We start from the raw sequence: 21,608 nt of genomic DNA on the forward strand, positions 1-21,608 counted from the left end.
CAGGTCATAATATAAAAAAAGAATAACTTTTGTTGTTATAATAATGGTTATCTTATTATAATATGTCCACTGTAAAACTAAAAGAAGAATGCTATCACTATGCTAGGAAGAAGGTGAAATATTCTTCCTCTTTCAATTTTGAGGTAAGAAACATTCTTAGTTGGATTAAAAAGATAGAACTGTTCCTATAAGGATTTTTAATTCATTAGGAAAAGGTATGTGCCTACTTCCTTCAGGAAAGATATTAATTCCCAGAACTTTTCACATTATATGTGACTAAAATATTAAAAATAGAACTATCTAACAAAGCCTACTTGTGACTTAAAATTTTAAAAGTTTTTATATTTTACACAAGATACCAGCAACCTTGACCACGTGAAAAAGTTAGAGATACTTACCTGGCACTTCTATTACTCTCTTTCTGGGCAATGAATGAGAAATATAGAATAAGGGCTAGGGCCCACAGATTAATGGTGTCCCAATAATACAACTGCATAGATTAGAACTGTTTAACAATAACTCAACTACTCCTTGTTCCTACAAAAATGGACATTAGAGTTAAAGCCAATTTGAGAAATTGTTCTCAATTATATGTACTAAATAGAAAAAGTGATGCAGATAATCCAAAACAGATAATCTAATAACTATCTATGTTTTTGGAATATATTAAAAGATTTGGGGAGAGCAAGCTCGATTTATTAAAGGAAATATTGAGTTTGGATTACTTTTTCTTGGTATACATTACCAATTTAAATGAGAGAGTGGGTAGGGGAGGAGAGTGAAATGTTAGTTGTCAAAGGAAGGCCAACACAATGATTAAAAATTATCTAAGGTTAATAGACAAACATGGAAATAGAGCCAGTTAACTATCATTAATGTATTACATAGGGAGCAGTAAGATGACACAAAGTAAGCAGAAGACATTGTCCCTGAATTTGTGGTTATTTTAGAGAACATGGTGATCTAAAACTAAGCATTAGTTAACATAATAACCATAAAGATAATAGCTTAAACAAAAATTCTTCTTGTATTCATTTATTTAAAAATTATTTTTCTGTATGGTTAGGGATAAAATGCCTCTGCTGAAGCCCTTACTAAGATGTATCACGAGGGTGTCGGGGTGACCTAGGGGTACTGTAACTTTTGCTAAATGAAAATTCCACAACATATACATTTATTATCTATCCCACAAATAATAGTAAAATCTATATTCTGAGCCATTTAGCTCTGCCTCTGATGGTTACTGAGGTCATTTACAAATCTAGATAAATCCAAACACAACTAGAACTGTGCTATCTTAGCCTCATTTCCTTTACACTGGCAACCCATAGCTAATCCTTTCTATCATTTTTTCATCTCCTTTCTAAAAAAAATATGCAGGCCCAATTTACCCTTTTCCCTAATGACCAGTTCAACCTCTCCATTAGTTGTATAACTACTTTATGGACAATAATATTCTTTTCTCCTTCCTCCTAAAAGAATACAAGGGCCATGTTCACATCTAACGCAATCCAGAACAATAGGCACTAATAAATACAACACTGCTATCTCTGGTACTTTCCTTAGTTCTTATGGAGCAAAAACTGATTCCCAACTCTGACAACCAATCCTCTACAGATAGTTTTAAATCTTACTTCAAAAGCCAGTAATTGGTGAATTGATATATAAAGAAAAACTGTGTTCCATTTTATAAACGTTTGTGGGGTGAATAGTACAAGCTATATGGGATGGTTTTGGGGGTAGAAACTTAAACAAATCTGTCAAGCCTCCTAATTTCCCCAAAGTTCTAATTAACTAGTCCTTTATCTTACCGAGCCTCATAAAAACCATTAAGATAACTGAAACTCACAAATTTTGCAAACAGTGGTAATACACAATTACTTAATAAAAAAATTTCTATAATGACAGAGATTTAGCTATCATTCATTTTTATCAACAACTCATTTATTGTCATATCTATTGAAAACTGCATTTTCTTCACATGAATTAAATAAATGAGGGGGGACAAAACTTTTAAACTATCTCTGATTTAACTTACTTCCTCTTTTTAGCTTTAATTGGTTCATCTTCATTTGCTTCTTCTATTGATTCTTGCTCTTCTTTAACTGCAAGATAAAATTATTATAAAACTTTTCTAAGGGTATATATAAACAGTCAACAGTCTAAATGTTTATGCACAAAGTTTTCAACACTAAGTCTCTCTTTTGAAGTCCTATTTGCATTCCATTCCCTAAAATACAGGATCAATTTAATCCAGTTGCAGGTGCTCAATGTAAGTGTTCCTTTGTTAAAAGATTATTACAAGATCGTTTTGCAAACTTTAGAGGACTATATAAATGCAAGTTATTATAATACCAATGCTATTACTGTCACTGTACTTTAATTTACCCTCTTCAACTGCAATTCATATTTAGTTCACTCACTTGCACTCATAGAGAACTGCCACTTTTGGATAGACAGCATGGTCGGAGTCTGGTGCCCTGGCAAAAACATAACAAATGTCATCTATAAACATATATATTTCTTACTATTGCTAAAATTAATTGCCAATCTTTTCAGTAAAGAATGGTTTTACTGTGTCTTTTCTACTTATCCACCCTTCTTCCAAGTTACATTTAAAATTAAATCTAAAATTTTCTTTATCCAAACTTCATCATACAATAAAAATCTTTCCTAATTCATGAAGGTGTTGTAGTAGGTGTTTATTTTAGTTCGTTGTGATTTTATTAGAGCTATACATGATACTTATCATGCAAGGGATTAACCAAGTATCCAAAAATCACTATTTTAAAAATGTACTTTGGATACAAAGACACTATGGCTCATTAATTTCAGGCATATAAACACAACTGTATTTGAAGGAGGAAAACAAAGGGTCCCAAATGTCCTCAACAATTATTAGCAAAATGTGCAATAGTCTCTTAAAGAGATATGGAAGAAACTTTGCAATCACAAAATTACAATAAAATTTCTGTATATTCATGAAAATCCATGAAATTGTTCAAACTTTCTGTGCTACATAACCTATAACTGGTTTTGCTTCCAAAACATTGAATAATAATTCCACCAAGCAGCGAGGTCACTTCTTTAGATTAGAATTAAAGCCTCAAGGATTCATGATGCACGATGAAGTTCTGATATATAAATTCCTACATCAATGTAAATTCAGATATACATGTCTTTAAGTCAATGCTGAACAATTTAATAAATATTTTTAAGCACTCTTAATTACATTTGTAAAATTTTCATTTTCTAATAATGTATATAAAATTTAATGAACTCCTTCAATGAAATATCCTTTTCCTTCTAGGTACACTTAATTTTCCAAAATTTCATCCTTCATTTCATTTACCCTATTCTGGAATAAAAGGACCTGGGAACTTCAGTGATTGCTTTTCTAAACAAGAATTAATATTATATGCCGAACAGAAATAGAATTTTTCGATTACTTTACAATTTTATTTCTAGTCAAAATAAAATAATTCTTAAAAACTCCCAGTGATTAATACTTTAGTCTTAATGATAAGTACTGTTCATCAAAGTACAAATATATCTTGGACTAATTCTAGGAATTAGTCTAAGTCTATACCACCAAACCTGGTCTTTATCTAATGGGGGGGGGCAGAGAAGAGGAATGTAGGTGTACATAGATATATATTTACATATTTTTCAGATATATCAACTCATATCAAAGCCAATTTTTTGGCTATTCTAAATGCCTACATTCCTTGAAAAAGTGAAATTTGTATTCTAAAAGAATTCATATTCTCTCAAACCACAAGAAATTACTTTTTAAGTATTACAGAATAAACATTTAACTTTGCACTCACTTAGTTTCTTTCCTTCTTCCATTCCTTTCTTGTGAGGGGGTTCCTGAATAATTTTGTCTACATCAGCTCTTCCAATCAGATCATCAGGTCTGTCCCACATAGATAGACGAGTTGTAGGGTTATAAAAGAAAACTCGTTCATCACCAGTCCAAACAACACACCTAAGAATGAATTCAAAAGTTATATTTTTAGAGACCCTCTGAAGTTAGCTTTTTTAATGATACCTTGAAAAAAAAGTTTTTTCTAACCTAATTGATCCTAAACACAAAGAACAAAGCATAGCTTTTTGAGTAAAAGACATGTTCAATGCCTAATGTGAAAATAACTGTTATTACCTGAAAAAAACTATAGGAAGCATTAAGAACTTCAGGTTGAAGCATAGTTTAAAGATTATTTAAACATAATCCTTATTAAAATAACCAGCTTTAGAATGCTAAATTTAAAGCTCTCTCAAAAGTACAGACTGTCAACAAACTGTGAAAGAGGATGATTAGGAGGCAGGTAGGTGGTGTAGTGGATAGAGCACCAGTCCTGGAGTCAGGGGACATGAGTTCAAATCCAGCCTCAGACACATAACACTCACTAGCTGTGTGACTCTGAGCAAGTCACTTAACCCCAACAGCCTCACCAAAAAAAAAAAAAAAAAAAAAAAAAGATTAATTGTGAAATGAAAAATTTAAGAGTGCTGAGGAACACATAAATTCATTTATTTTCCAAAAATATCAGTTCCCCAAATGCAACCTGTTATTGAAAAGTTTCTCTCCTCTCTGTATCTGTAAAAATGAAAAGAGACACAGGCAATGCACACATTATAAAAAACATAATGCAGTACTAGGGCACTCAGACAATTAAGTGTAACAGGAAGGGCACATTAAATGTTTAAATGATGGCTTAGACCCTGCTGAAAACCTATTTTGGACATTTAGACTTATGACTCTTGAGGAACACTTAGAAATTTTTAATTACAATACTTCGGTCTTATTTATAGGAAACTACTACTTTCATCCAGAGACTAAAATGTGGTATCTTGTACAAGTTAATTTCTCATAAAATCTCTGGCAGTCTAGGTAGGCTTAAGCAACAGATTTATAAATAACTATTTGATATTTTCATCTTTTTAAAATAAACCTCAAGTAAGCTTTTCCAGTTAGTACAAGACTGAGGTTAGCATTTCTTAGTAAAATGTAAATATCATTATTATTAAACTACACATTTCATTAGATTTACTCAAATGTGCTACTACATCTATATAGTTCTTCATAATGACAGATATTTCTGTCCAAGGAAGCCCCCTGGTGGCAAATGTGAAGTCAGATATCATCATGGAATTTACAGAAAAATACATAAGGGCAGAGCTGACTGCCATTCCACCAACAAAGTGTAAAAATGAGTACAAGGAGAAAAACGTTCCATTTGAAGCTTTTCATAAAAATGTGTATAAGTGATTTTACTTTTACCACCAGAATTTTTCCCACTATTAACATCAACAAGTCAATCAGCAAAGTATATATTAAGGATCTATCATGTGCTAGGCACTGTAGATACAAATACCAATAACAATTCTTTATCACAATGAGCTTGTATTACAATGGGGGAGAAAACAAGTATATATAAAAATACATACAGCATAGATGTAATATTGGTAAATACAAATATATACAAAGTAGTTAAATAAATAAGGTAATTTGAGAAGGAAGGCCACTAATAATTTGGAAAAGCAGGAAAGACTTCATGCAGAAAATGGTGCTTGAGTTGCATCTTAAAAGCAGAGAGTCTCTATAACTGAATTAAGGAAGCTTATTCCAGGCAATGGGATTGGTAAGGGCAAAAATACAGAGAGGAGAGACAGTGTCTTAACTCAGGAACAGAAAGAAGACCAGTTTGGCTGAATCAGAGTACAGGAGGAGGAGTAATGTTCAGGGAGATTGAAAAGAAAGGTTGAGGCTACACTGTGGAGGACTTTAAAAGCAAAACAGATGAATTTTATTTACAGTCCAGGAAGTTACTGCAGCCACTGAGTAGGGGAGTCACGTGGTCATATCTGCACTTAAAGAAAATTATTCTGACAATAGTGTACAGGATATATTTGAATGGTGAAAAAACTAGAGGCAGAGAGACCAATTAAGACTGTTGCAATAATCGAGGCCAGAGGTGATAAAGGCCTGAATTAAGGTGGTAGCTGTGTGAGTAAATGAATGAAGAGATGGGATGGGAGAGATATAATGGAAGGAAAAATGGAAAACTCTAGCAACTTATTTGATATGTGGAGAGATTAAGAATGAAAGAGCACAGGATAATGCAGAGATTACAAAAGACACTAGAAGGACAGTGGTGCCTTCAACAGAAACAGAAAAGGAAAATACTAAAATCTATTAATATTAGTAGTATTATTAATATTAGTAATCTATTTTTTTAAAACCTATATGAACTACTCTGATCAGTAAGGCATTGTATAAATGATAATCTAGAAAGGAGTACATAAAGTCAAAAAGATCAGAGTTCAAATTCTGCCTTTGATATTTACTATACATATGACCTCCAGCAAGTCATTAAACAGTTTCCTCATCTGTAAATTGTGGATAATAACAGCACCTACCTTTACATGGTTGTGGTGAGAATCACATGTGATAACATATGGAAAGTGCTTTCTAAATCTAAAAGCATTATATAAATGCTAGTTATTATTAATATAAGGAAATGATTATGTAATAGCTCTTTATAATAAACTCATATTTATCACCAAAAATCATGTGAAAACTATACTCCCTGATTAAATGAATATTCTGGTTAAATCAAGTCAAATCAACTAGCATTTATTAAGTATCCACTATGTTCCAGACACTATGTTAAGTGCTGAGAATACAAAGAAAAGGCAAAAAATAGTCCCTGCCCTGGAGGAGTTCACAATCTAATGTGGGAGACAGCTTACAAAAAACAAAATATTGATAACGACAAATTGAAATCAACAGAGGGAAGGCACTAATATTAAGGAGGTTCAGGAAAAGTTTCTTGTAAAAGGTGGCATTTTAGCTGGGACATAAAGGAAGCCAGAAAGCTAGGAGATGGGAGATGAGGAGGGAGAACCAGACACTATCGTTTATGCAGGCGTATACAGAAGAGACAATGAAAATGCTTAATTGGGAGATACGAGTGTCATGTCCAAGAAATTGCACATGTGGAAGGGAGCAAAGAGTAAGAAGATTGGAAAGGTAAGAAGGAAAAAAGTTGTGAAGAGTTTTAAAAACCAAACAGATGATTTTATATTTGACCACAGAGGTAAGTAGGAGCCCCTGAAGTAAAGTTGGAGGGAAGACATGGTCGAACATTTACTTTAGGAAGATCATAAATGTTGTTGTTATTGTTCAGTCATATCCAACTTCTCAGGCCCCCATTTAGGGTTTTCTTGGCAAAGATAATGGGGTAGTTGGTCATTTTCTTCTCCAGCTCATTTTACAGATGAGGAACTGAGGCAAACAGGGTTAAATGACTTGCCCAGAGTCACACAACTAGCATGTGTCTGAAGCAAAATTTGAACTCGAGAAGATGAATCTTCCTGATCAGGTCCAGACCTCTATCCATTGTGCCACCTAACCGCCCAAGGTCATATATAATAAACATGGGATACTAATATTCAAAGAATCAGAATGTAGTAGAACATTCAACACAAAAATGATACTGAACTTAATCTAACTTCTAATTTAACAATTCCACCTTGAATTTTTAAGATTTCCTCCTTGGTATTTATTTTGGGTTTAGTTATTTGATTTTATAATTTTTTAAGTATACAATCAATTCCCTAATCCTCTCTATTTTTCCTCTGAGGACTACCTTAGCTATGTCCTAGAAATCTTTATGAGTTTTCTTTTGTTTATCTTCTGATAATTCAGAAGATAATATCAAGATTTTGCAGTCTCAGGATGGTCATTTTAAATGACAGAGGTCACTACACACTACTTCGGGGGGGTGAGAGGATAAAGAAGTTCTTTGGATTCTAGAGTTATTAAAATGAACTGGGATTAAAATAATTAGTGTAGAATTACCTAAATAACACAAAAACTTCTTCAGGGTTGGAAATATAGCTTTCCCAATAAGAAAATAAGTTTCTTGATGTGAAAGGACCAAAAAAAAAATCACCTAATCTATATTAGAAACATGAAAAAGTATAAATAAAAGCATTACTCACTGGAGATTAAAATATATACATACCATGGAGTACCAGGAATGGGTGTAGTTGCTACTGGCTTTGCTTTCTGGGCAGCCTTTTCTTCTTCTGTCATCTCTTCTTCTTTGGGCTCCTATGGAGAAAATGTCTCATACTAAGACTTTCTAATATTGCCATTTCCACTTAATTCATGATATCAGTTCAATAATAATCATATAAACCACAAATGTCTACAAATTTCACCCCAGGGCTATCACTAGAGTAATAAGATACCTTGAGGGGAGCTTTAAATCTAAGTACCTCCTTCAGTGGTTTGAGGAGAGCTTCTATCTTCCTACTATATCCATCCTGCCCCCGACTCTCAACCATATTTCACCTCTGTCTTTTCCCTGACCTGCTCTCCAGCCATTGCTACTATTGCTGGGCACTCTCCGAACTAGAGACCATGCCCTGGAAGAACAAAACCACTGACCTTTGGAAGTCCAGCCCAGCAGCCAAGCAGTCTTGGTTGACTGATATATACCTAGGAGATAACAAACTTCTAACTCTGTTTCAGTGTTGACACTGTCTTGCTTACAGACACAGACGTCTACCCCTCCACTCCACTTCCCTGTTTTTCACCCCTTGCTCTGGAAATAATAATCAAATCAATATATCATTGCTCCTAGAAAGGGCATGTCAATAAATTCTACTCAACATCCTTGGTGTCTTTACCAATCAAAAAACCTAATCTCCATTCCCCTAGAAGTGTTATCTCTTCCATCAGATGTAAATTCTACAAGGGCAAAGATTGTATCTCTTTTCTATATGTACTCACAGCACATAGGCCAGTGCTTGGAACCCAGAAAGAGCTTAACAGATGCTTTTCTCATTCATTCCCCTAGTGCCAAATTGCCCTTCTCCAAAATAGAAGACTGCAATAGGTGGTCCTGTCCCTAAATGAAATTTAACTGAACTGGAAAAGTTTTGGCACAGAAAAGGACCTCTCAGTCCAGGCTCTTATGTGAAATCTGAAACAACTCTTCCCTGCTAGAAGAAAAATACTTCCAGAGAAAACAGCATGTCACTGAGCTATACGTTATCATTAAATACAAAGCAATAACAAGTAGAAAAGGGGATGGGAAATAAAATTAATTCAGTATTTGCCAAATGTGCAAAATACTATAATAATTTTAATAAATTCATTTGGAGTAAAAAGAACAATTTTTTTAAGAAAAATTTTCCAAGTGAAATCCCAAGTATAAATTCTAGATATTTTAAAATTTCAGTTCTCAAATTTATAATTATGTTCAATTATATCAAATATATTTCATGTCAATTTAAGAAACATTTGGTAAGCAGCTACATTTTACAAATTATATATGGAAAATTACACAAAATCATTTAACTTCACACTCATTTGGTTCACAGTCCTTTACCTCCTTGATCTCTTTTATGGGTTCTTCTTTGGGTTCCTCTTCCTCCGTCTCCATTGGTAGAGGTTCCTCAGGAGGTTCTTTGATTGGCTCTTTAATTTTTTCTTCTAATTTTTCTATAAAAAGATATTCTATTAAAAGTTTAATCCCCTTAAATACAGATACAGTGGAGTTTCCAAAGTGATTAATATCATTCTTAAATAAAACTTCACAGTTTAATTAATCTTGGTCAAAGAGGTCTTCCAAGGTAAGATTTTCTTAAATGAGGAGATAGATACGTCATCAAATCAGATGGCAAACAGCTAATGATAAAGAATAATTTCTCTTGCGTATATTACTCAATAAATTTGAGGCACTAAGTTCTAGTTGCACAAAATGAACTGATTATTACATAACTATACTGCTCAAGCACCTTAAATAATTTCCATCAATATTTCAGCACTCGTATTTTAAGTAAAAACAACATAATGGGATTTGAGGGAAAAGCTAATAGGACAGTTGCAAAAATAAAGACTAATACACAGAAATCACAAGAACATATGTGAATTTATCTGCACTCATTTAATCTATGTAAATATTAATATTCTCTTTCTTATACTACTTCTCTTTGCTGTCAACTGCATCTGGCATTTATATGTCTCCATTACAATGATCCTTAACTGGCCCTTCTCTTCTCAAGGTAACATTGAGGAATATTTGTTTAAAATTCTTGATTCAATTTTATGTGTCTTCACTGAAAGAAATTCAGTAAGAATAATTACGATCAAAATGCTACCACTACAAAAAGATTAAAAGAACACGTCTTTTTTGACTATAAAAAAAATCTTACCTTCCTTAACATTGCTGACTTAATTTTGCTATAATGATGGCTTATTAAAGATGTTTTATCTAGAAAGTTATAGTATCCCAGTTTTAGTTCTTGACAATGAAGGTACTTAAATATTAGCACTAAGGTCTGGTCTTCCAGAAAGGAAGAAGAGAATCTATACACTGCAGATGGGCATAATTCTTTCAGGAATCATTTATTAAGGTCATTTATTGCAATGAAAAAAACAATACACCAAGTAGACCCTTGTGGCCTAAGACACAATGTACTTCCCAGAAGCATCCAACACATTCCTTCATTATGAAGACGAGTCCTATCAAACATAAATCTTAAAACAAATTACATATATTCCTGACAACACACCGTCAATGAAAAAATCATTTCAATGTCCCTAAATAATTAAAGGTTTTCCAAATGGAGAAAACTGTGACAAACATGTAGAAGACGTGTCTATTTCAAGTTTTTAAAGTAAACCCAAATGAATCATTCAATGAAGAAACAATCACCCTTCGACACTACGTTTAGAAATGAATCTTAAAATAAAATGTCTCAGAATTTGATATAGTACTAAATTTGCTTATCAAAATAGACTAGGACACCCTGATAAGTCATTAAAACTACGATACCTTTTTCCTTTAGTTCTTGGGGTTTTTCCCAGGTTGATTCTAATGTCCTATTATTGTAATAATATGTCTTCCCATCTGCTGTTTTGTATTCTGTCCATTCAGAAACTGCTGTTGCTCCAGCTAAGGTAGCAGGTGAAGCAGCAATAGCAACCTGGGGATGTATCATGGGTACAATAGGAGGGGCCATTCCTGGCAATACACCTAAAAGAGAATAATGAAAAATAAAGCAATAAGGTATCAACTGCAAAGTAAAACAATGAAATCTTAAAATGAACTAAATTTTTAGTAAACCTGTATTTATGTAAAAAATTTAATAAAGCAATATACTATTCTAAAGAAGTCTATGATTTCCTTCCTTCTGAAGTACTAATACACACAAATCAAAGATTCCGAAATGCAACACAAATTGTCAGAAGTTGAATCTTCTCTCATACTATAATACTTTTCAAATGAGCAAACAGCTGAAACATTAAATTATAAGGATAACAGTACATAAAATTATACTGTCAATATAGAAAAATAACAATTCTTTAATTTTTTGGAAATGAAGACAAAAACACTATCAAAAGCATAATTAAATCTCAAACAATCTTCTAGTTCTAAAAAGGCATTAACTACTAAGTCTATGAAATCATATTTGTTAATGAATGACTGATATTACCAAATCCATCTCATGCCATCTAACATACTAAACTTCAGTCAAGCCACTTATCTTCAACTATTTCTCAAAATTCAGTTTTTAATTTTCATTAATAAAGAAAGGAAATATGCTCCAGTTTTTTGAAGTCTTGGTTTTATTTTTTATAAACTAGATGAGTACATATTAAAAAAAGAAAATGTGCTCGTGTCCTAAAGAATAAACAAGGAGATACAAACTAAAAATTTAATTAAACTACCTTTACGTACGTCCAAATTTGGTAATACAGTAAAATATTTCAGCTAATTACCTTAATTAACTTAAAAGTTAAACTTACACTATACATACAAACAGTCATACACACATACCTAGTAGCATGCAAGCACAATCACATCACTTTACACATGGAAATGATTTTTTAATTTAACTGAAAAACACACACACACCAAAATTTAAACTAAAATTTAAATGTTATGTATATGTGAATGAAATAGTTCACACTTATTACATAAAGTAATAATCAAAATAATCTGACCTTATTTTGTTTTTGTGAACCAAAAAAAAAAAACTAAATCTATTGGGAAAATTAAGTGTTGGCCAAATGTGACATCTGCATTTATACTGCTCATTAGAAATTAAAATATAAAAATCCACTCACTTGGGAAAAAAAATATAAACAACAACATTCACTACCATGCCAACTTACAGACAAAACGAACTAAGATGGTTTTAAGAATTACCGGTCTTGGTGGTAGCGACTGTCTTTACATACGGGCAGCTGACTATTTGCATCATTGCTACACCTGTAAAATGGATAAGCAAGCATGTTGGAAAGCTGCCATTGTATGTCAGCTACCACTGGGATTCAGGATAATAATAATTTACCAGTACAATTTAGAATGCCATTTCCAATGGAAAAGACAAAGACCACAGGAAAGAATTTCTTGTTGCTCTGACATTCCAGGAAGTGGTGCCAAATTGTCAATAATACTAACTATAAATTATAGCAACAGTTACCTCTATATTGAAACAGCTATCATAACAACATTTGAAGGAGTCTCAGGGGTTTAAATTCAATATAGGAAGACCTCTTCTTCCATGCATACACATTTTAAATTCTCATATGGGATATTTTCCCACAGGACATCAAAACCCATGCTGCTGTTGCTTAGAAACCAGTGGAAGGCAGGTGCAGCATGAAACTGACAATACACTCTTCTGTTTCACTACGCTTCTAGGAACCACATGCAATAGCTGATGCATGATACATTCGTGCAGGGTAGAAATAAAGAGAAGAAGAGGGTGAGGAATAAGGGTAGATGAAAATATCTCAAAGCAAAGCATCTTTTCTTTTAAAATGGCACAGAAGGATCAGGGTGAAGCTCAACTAGTGGCACTATGAAATGGCAATGTTTTGTTCTATGGAATTACAAGGGTTGGGAATGTTATGAAGGCAGCATAAAATACTAAGAAAACTGCCACTCCCTCATCCCTTAAGGACTGTGCGCACAGAGAACTGCATGTAAATAATCATGTAAATTAACCTGAATTAATGACAGATAAAATATGCTGTGAAGAAAATTGCACCCAATGCAATTTTCGGCTAAATAATTCTCTTATTAATTAATTGTGGTAGAAAGGGAGATTAAAGGGAAAGCTGCAAATCCAAAAATAAATTACGACCATTTTAATTTAGGCTTTAAGAAGAATCAGAGACAAAGGTAAAAGGAAAGAACTTGATGGAAATAACTACATTTTGGCAGCAAGAAAAAATAAAAATCATGCTTTTACTCCAATTATCTTTTATCCTTGAAAAAGACAGGAAAAATTAATTCTAACACTCAAAATGAAATTAAACCCCTGGGTTTGTAAACTAATAAAACACAAATATTAAAATAAAAACTTTAGAATAAAACATAGTTTTATGTTTTATTGGTTTTTAAGATTAAAGAAAGTCTCCAATTTTATTTAACTTTTTAATGTAAGATTTATTAAAACTAAAAATATTAAATCTGAAACAAAAAACAAAAGCACTCTACTATATGGTACTGAACAAAGTATCTAGGTTTTTTTTTAAGTTTCAGAGTAAAATTTGGTGTTATTAGGTGTTTAAAAGAATACATTGTAAAAATTCGTTTTGTGAAGGAAGTTATAGCATGTATTTAGATCTAAGTCAGTATAAACACTGCCATCTGCAGGATGACTGGACCAATTGTTTTAATTTTGTATGTGAACTTCTTAATAAATTAGAGTAATTCAGAAGATCATCCTCACCCCAATGAATATATCATTAATTTTTAAATATAGGAAAATAACATAAAAATGAGATCTATTAATTTTAGGGATTATTAGCCCTTATTAAACCAACCAGGCCAACATGTATCTTCTTTCATTTAAAAAATACAGAGAATAAAATACTCAAATTTTAAAAATTTTAAATGCTAAACGTATAAAAAGACAAAAGCTTGCCTATCTAGGTGGTCACATTCATTTGATGAAAATAACTACACATTTTAATTCAACTATTTTTAAGGGAACAATTGTCCAACTTTCCTAAAAATGTGTCTCTTCAAAACATGTTCTTTTAAGAAAAAAATTTTTTTATTAAGTTATTAGTTTTTAACCACAGACATTACAGTAGGAATTTTGGCAGATTTCACTTCATTTCATGATTAAAGAATTTTCTGAAACTCAAAAAGAGATTTTTCAACTTCTAAAATTGGAACTCCGATTCCATAATCCTATTCCAACTGATGGCCCTTATCACTGCTCTTTTTGGTGCCTTTACCTCACATTTCCCCTATTTCTTCTCTTTTTCCTTACTTTAATCATCGTCCGTCTCATTCCTTTACTCATTTACTTTAGAATTACTGGTGCTCTTACAATGTAATGCAGCAAATGAATTTACAGAAAGGCTTATTACTGCCCCTGCTGTGGGCTTCCTGTTTCTCTTGCCCCAAGGTGACACGTTCAAGGGTACAGGAGGAAAGGAGATAAAAATAAGGAACAGATAAATGAAATAAAGAAGGAATAAGACTGCTATTTCTACATTTCCTCTTCCAACTTCAATCAAGCATCTTGAAAGAATGGATTAACAAAAAGGAGAGAAAGTGACAGATTTTATGACCCTACTTTCATTCTTCTATTAGCTCCTTTTCCCAAAAAATCACAAGACCTTAGAAGATACCTTGGAATTTATTTAATCCACCCTCCTTCTCAATGGACTCTACAACATTCCTAACAAACTTTTCTTCCAGTGACAGGGAGATCACTACTTCAGAATGCATGCATCTCCAATACTGGACAGTTCTGATTTTTCTAAATTCTGCCTACCTATAACCTCTACCTACTGGTCCTAGTTCTTCCCTCTAGAGCAACAAGGAATAAATCCCCTACCTCTTCTCCAAGATAGTCCTTCAAATGTTTGAATGCAGCAAATATATCCCCCTTATTTCCTGCCTTCATCTTCTCTAAGGTAAACATCCCCAGCTCCTTCAACTGTTCAGAACTTTGGATCTTATCTCATGCTGTTAGAACTAATAGAAGATGAAATAAAAATTAGAGGAAGGTTTTTTTTCCCCCATTTTGGAAAACTCTTCCACTAATTCTTTAGTTTTTAAAAGGCAGTTTTATAACCAAGTCAAAATCAAACTTTAACTACAAAGAATGACAGATTTTTTTCCCCTCTTCTTAAACATAAAGGAATTTAAGCTTCAAGCAATTTAAGTTTTGGTATTCGCTATTAGCAAAGATACAAAGTCTGTGAGAGTATGGGATTTGTACTAGAGATGACAACTAATTGAGTTGAGCTGCAGTGTAGAGTATGTGAAAGGAAAATAGTAAAGGGAAATAAAGCTAGAATGGTAAGGTAGCACCATACTGTGCAGAGCTCTGAATGCCAGTTTCAGGAGTCTGAACTTTATTCAGTAGACAAGAAGAATCCAAAGTTTTGAGAAGTGGCCTTAACAGAACTGAATCAGGCCAGAGATTCACATTCAAAGAGGGCTGGGTACCTGGAGATAAGGAATCTCCTACTTTTAGGCTGTTCTCTGGATCCTGAGCCACTGCTGAACTGCTGTAGGTCATCATAGTAAATGTGAAGGCTTTGACAAGTACCTAAAAGCTAGTTAGTTGTAGGGCAACAATTTCCAAGTGATGCTTGTCATTTTTATCAGCTTGGAATACACATGTTATTTAAGAACCCAAATAAAATGCATTTTATATGTTTAATATGAATGCATATTTAGAGTCTATATAAGATTGCATGCTGTCTTGGATGGGGGAAGTAGGAGGGGGAGAAAATTTAGAACTCAAAATCTTATGGAAGTGAATGTTGAAAACTAAAAATAAATAGCCAGTTTAAAAAATAGATAAAATGCATTTTAAATTGGAAAAGAATAGTAATGCAGTGCTTCATGAGTCACAACTTCTAAAATATCAATAATATCAAATATTAAAGACAATTTATATCTTTTACATGACTTTCAGAACAAGGACTCTCACTAATGTTTTAAAGAGTATGTTTTGTCTCCTGTTCTTACCTTTATCTTACTTGATGTGAGTGTCTTGATATTTTCTACAAATCATTTTCACATATAGGGCTATCTCGTTCTACACTTAAACTCATGATCATCTGTTCCAAAATGCTAAAACATTACATGAAAAATACGGATTCATTCAAGCTTTTGGTCATCATTTTGAGACATATAAAAGAACTAGCTCACAAAAAGCCATTCTTGGTATGTTCTTGTTAAAGAGTGCTATCTGAAAAGTGTCCTTTTTAATTTGATTTCAAAAACCTGAAATACATACACCTAAGGAAGTAGTCATGCTTGCATCAGATATGTACATACCTGAAAATTATGTCTGAACTACTTCTATATCTTGAATCGAGACATCAACATAAAATGGAATCAACATGGGATTCTAGTAGCAACATATGATGAAAAATCACTAGATTGAGTCGGGGGTCCTGTGCTCCACTATTAATTATGTACTCCATGGACGTCAATTTTCTCATTTATAAAATCAAGGGGGTAGGACTAGTTGATCTCCAAGGACCAGTTCCAAGATTCTATTACTCTAAATATCCTTGGCAACAGCAAGAGCATCCAAATTAGGACTATCTGGCACTATCGCTATTTTATAAAGCATTCAACTACCTTTAAAGTTTCCTCACTACTTTTATGCCCTCCTTCAAGTATTAAAATTCTTATTTAGAGTAAAATATTAACTTTTACCTTGATTTCAACTTAAGATAAGGTCCACGCCTTTATCTTAAAGAAATAGTTTTCTAGGGTCTTGTAGAGATTTTTCTCTTTAAATTAAATGGTTTGCATTCTGTTTCGTACTTTAATATCCGTAAAATGTGTAACATCTTTTACTGCATTAATACACTTGATCCCTTAAAAATAACTGAATTTAAAACATGTAAAATGCAAAAAAGATACCAATTTGTACATTTGAAGCTAATATTCAAGATAACTACATTTTCAAAGTGACTAACTTTTAACAACTAGTGTATATCAGGTGTGAAAATACAAAAACAAAAGATACATTTACCAAAAACTAAAAGAGAAACTACTGCAATCAGCCATGAATCTTTCAAAAAACATTTTAAAATGGATGAGATTCAAGGCAAATTCCATATGCAACAGACACATGAGAACAAACTTGCTGACATATGAAAAACACAGCAAATAAGAAAATTATCAGATGCTGGTTTACCTGGTAATGGAATAGGCATGCCAGGAAGGGGGACACGAAATGGAGGTACCATTACTGGTGGAAAAGCAGGTATCGCTGCTGTTGGCTGAGGTACTGAATGAGGAACTGCAGGAGGCAACGTCTGGGGGTGTGGCTGGGGAACAGTCTGTACAGGTGTAGCTGTAGGAGCTGGAGTTGAAACACTAACTGAAGGTGTGGCAACTGAAACAGCAGAACTCGGTGTCTGATCTTGTGTGGTGGGTGCTAATAAAACATACAAAAACCATATTTTAAGTCTTCATAAACCACATTATCACATATGTTTATAAAGTGTTACTTATAAACATATGAAATACATTAAATTAATATGTATATAGTGGTCCTACCTAAAACAGACCCACATATATCATAATAAAAAGAAATCTTACCAGATCTGAACTGTCCCTTTAAAGTGTTTTTTGTAAAGTCAATGTTAAAAATCAACTTTAGCTTTTACTTGATGGGGGAAAAAACCACTACCCAATTTGTAACTATTTAGTTAAATGTAAATGTCTTTAAGTGAAGTCTACAAGTGAAGATGGTGGCTTCAATTAAAGTGTAGGCCAGGTGCAGACAGGAAAAACAAAACCAAATAACTTAAAGTCACCCAATGATCTGAACAATTTGTCACTATTTGGGCTTTAAAAAAAAAGAGTATCCAGTTTCTAATAAAGAAAAACTCATTTAACCTTAAGGAATATGAGCAATTTATGACAAACTCACCTTGGCTAAAAAATGGTAACAGTGCTAAACAACCATCTTCCAGGAATCAAGGAATCAAACAGTTTAACACCGACCAGGTCTTAATAGTACCATATTAATATAATTTCAGAACTGTACAAAGAGTAAAACTAACTGATATAACCTATTACTAGTTCTCAAATATCATTTAGCATTAAAAAGAGTGTCAATACATATGGTAAAGATCTTCAAAATATTTTATATGAGAAATAGCAAAACTGTGGCTAGCTATATTAGTTTTTTTAAATGAGTACTAAATATTAAATTACTAAAAACAGTAATGAATGTCTAATAATATGAAATATATGGAAATAACATCTATGAAAATTCATATTTATGACCCCCCCAAATATGGGTTGCTTTTAACAATTGAGAACAACTATAAAAATGCAATTATTTATTCTTCTCAATTATTTCCCTATGAAAGTCAATTTGCGCAAGATAAGAAAACTGAGCCCATGAAGAACTAGGACAAGACTGGAAGGTTGGTAATGTTCATTTCTATAAATTATCCAGGGGGCTCAGTGAATTATACACTTTAAAATAATTTTACACCCATGTCTGCATCAAAAGTAATATAGTGGGAACAAATTTTTAATTTAAAAAGTTGCCCAAAGTCAATGTTAAATTTCATCCTGGTAGAGATGCACTGGTGGAATTGGTGAAAATACTCGCCCAATCCCTTCCCTTAGGTCTGCCTACTCAGGACTTCCTGCATCAGAAATGAGGCCAGTAATCCTTAAAAGAAATAGTCAAAAGAAGGATGTTGGGGAACGAAGAAAAAGTTCTTTACAACAACAAATCCATACCTCCATTAATTCATTTCCTAAAATGATTCACTAAAGCACCAGCCTCCAGGAATGCTATTTACCTGGCCTAAGGGCTTCAGCTATGAAAGCAAGTATTACCTTAACATCACAACATGGACAACTGTTAAGAAGGTACACCAGATAAAAAGTAGGTGAGAATAGCCTTAAAATGAAAATGAATGCAACACTACAATGCTGAAATGAATAACGGATATTAAAAAAAAAAAGATTTGTACTCAAGACATTTAGATAATTCAGTATTTTCATCTTGAATCCAAAATTATGCTTTTCACTGAACAGAAGAGAGAGAATCATCTTAGTAAAGGCACAGTAAATATCACTAAGAAAAACACAACAGCTTTGAAATGAAGAATAAAATTTTTAGGAAATTATTAATACATGAGTCAGTCTCAGAACAAGAAAAATCTGTGTTCAGGTTTGACCTCTAAAATACTAGCTATGTTAGCTCTGGGTAAATCATTTAAATTACCAGTGCTCCAGACCCAAGGAGTCAATCACTGAGGGGAGGGAGAGGGGAAAACCAGTTGAAATGCAAAGAGGAAGTGGGTTTTTTTTTTTAATAAAAGGTAAAAATAGAATAGAATATAAATAATGTTAATATATGGTTTCCAAAGTCAATATGCCACCAATCTCTACTCCCCATCTTGTTATTATTTGAGTTTGACACTACTGCTTCAGAGTAACTCTCAAATAGTATAAATTAGACATGGCTGCTGACATGCATTTGTAAAAGGAGTTTATTATACAAATGAAATCAGAGATCTAGTCCCTAACCCTATTAATACATAATTAAAGAATAACTAGGGCAGCTAGGTGGCACAATGAATAAAGTGCAGGGCCTGGAGTCAGGGAGACTCATCTTCCTGAGTTCAAATCTGGCCTCAGACACTTAACTAGCTAGCTGTGTGACCCTGGACAAGTCACTTAATCCTGTTTGCCTGAGTTCTTCATCTGTAAAATGAGCTGAAGAAGGAACTGGCAAACCACTCCAATACCTTTGCCAAGAAAACCCCAAGTAGGATTACGAAGAGTTTGAGACGACTGAAACAAATGGATAACAAAAAAGAATAACTAGACTTACTGAGAAGCAATTCAGCTCTAGGGATATTAAGTAGAGGATAGCTGGGAATATCATGGTCAATCTTCTCACCAAAAGCAGTAACATCACCATATATCTGTGTAGTGCCTTCACTTATCATATATGACCTTAACCTCATAAGATGGGCAGAAGAGTTATAAAAACTAGCTAATGAGAGTTTCTTTTGCCCTTCTTATTCTCATCCTCCCATTTCTATTACAGCTTTTCAGGTGAAAAGACTCAATGGAAATTTTTGCAAGAATGGGTTCTGTAAGCACTCAATTTTTGTGTCATAAAAAGGCAAACTCTCAATATATTAGAAGTAATTAGAACTAACAGGACTAGCATAGGACCAGGTGGTGTTTGGCAACTCCACTGCCCAAAGGTAGTTCTGAGTCACAATTCCAGGGCAGAGAGGAACATTAGTACTTGTGGCTACAGGGAACAGGGGCCTTTCCTGGTTAAAGACCAGAATGCAGACCATGAGAGCAGTGATCACACCTCTCCCTGGATCACATCACCTTGGAAGCATCAAAAACCTGCAGAACTAGTTTGGAAAACAGTATCATGAAAAAGCCTGAAGCTTAAGACAGTGTCTTCCCAGTCCCAGGTGAGCAGAGCTCAACTTTAAAATAAAGTCCAAAGTCAAGAAATAGACTGGAAAAGTAAGTAAGTAATAAAAAAAGAACTTGACCATAAAAAAGGTACTATGGTGACAGGGAAGAAAAAGACACAAACTCAGAAGAGAACACAAAAACAGCCATACGCAAAGCCCAAAACGAAAAAAAAAATGCAAATTGGACACAAGCCCGACAAGAATTACTGGAAGAGCTAAAAAATTATTTTAAAAATAGAATGACTAGTACAGGAAAAACTGGGAAAAGAAATGAGGATGATGCAAGAAAATCGTGAAAAGAGACTTAACAGGTAGGTAAAAGAGACACAAAAAAATACTGAAGAAAATAACAATTTAAAAAACAAAATTCACCTAATGGTAAAAAAATTCACTGAAGAAAAGAACTCCTTAAAAAGAAGAAATGGTCAAATGGAATAAAAAGGAACAAATGCTCACTAAAGAAAAAAATTCCTTAAAAATCAGAATTGATCAAGTGGAAGCTAATGATACCATGAGACATCAAGAAAAAATAAAACAAAGTCAAAAGGATGAAAAAATAGAAGAAAATGTGGAATCTCTCCTTGGAAAAATAATCAACCTGGAAAATGGATTGAGGAGAGATTCTGGACAATTTTTGAACTACCTAAAGCCATTACCATAAAAAGAGCGTACATATCATATTATAAGAAATTATAAAGGAAAACTGCCCTGATATTAGATCCAGAAGGTAAAATGAAAATTGAAAGAATCCACCGATCACCTCATGAAAGATCAGATCTCCAAATGAAAACTCCCAGGAGTATTATAGCCAAATTTCAGAGCTCTCAGGTCAAGGAGAAAATATTGCAAACACCCAAAAGAAACCATTCAAATATCAAGGAACCACCGTCAATATCACACAAGATTTAGCAGCTTCCACCTCACAGGAGCAGAGAGCTTAGAATATGATATTCCAGAAGGCAAAGGTGCTAGGATCACAACCAAGAATAACTTACCCAGCAAAACTGGATATAATCCTTCAGGGAGGGAAAAATTGATATTTAGTGAAATACAGGACTTTCAAACATTCCTAATGAAAAGACCAGAGCTCAATAGAAATTCT

The 21,608-nt window shown here is 33.2% G+C and overlaps 1 protein-coding gene across 3 annotated transcripts in view; it reads right to left on the bottom strand.

Annotated features, from left to right (window-relative positions):
- Window positions 1-21,608, bottom strand: part of TCERG1 (transcription elongation regulator 1) — a 61,317-nt gene that overhangs the window by 18,850 nt on the left and 20,859 nt on the right. For 2 of the 3 annotated variants that reach the window (XR_003567290.1, XM_027841905.1), the window contains exons 5-11: window positions 17,224-17,466; window positions 10,860-11,060; window positions 9,411-9,523; window positions 8,037-8,125; window positions 3,831-3,991; window positions 2,424-2,480; window positions 2,039-2,105 (exon numbers count right to left, since the gene is read on the bottom strand). Coding sequence is in view for 2 of the 3 variants with exons in the window: in XM_027841905.1 (XP_027697706.1) it covers window positions 2,039-2,105; window positions 2,424-2,480; window positions 3,831-3,991; window positions 8,037-8,125; window positions 9,411-9,523; window positions 10,860-11,060; window positions 17,224-17,466 (931 nt within the window). In the remaining variant the exon portion in view is untranslated. Of the gene's footprint in view, window positions 1-2,038; window positions 2,106-2,423; window positions 2,481-3,830; window positions 3,992-8,036; window positions 8,126-9,410; window positions 9,524-10,859; window positions 11,061-12,236; window positions 12,300-17,223; window positions 17,467-21,608 lie in introns of all 3 variants that reach the window. The other variant, XM_027841904.1, reaches the window with a different exon arrangement.

Source organism: Vombatus ursinus, unplaced genomic scaffold, assembly GCF_900497805.2.
Source record: "Vombatus ursinus unplaced genomic scaffold, bare-nosed wombat genome assembly UNPS02014863.1, whole genome shotgun sequence".
Taxonomy (NCBI): Eukaryota; Metazoa; Chordata; class Mammalia; order Diprotodontia; family Vombatidae; genus Vombatus; species Vombatus ursinus.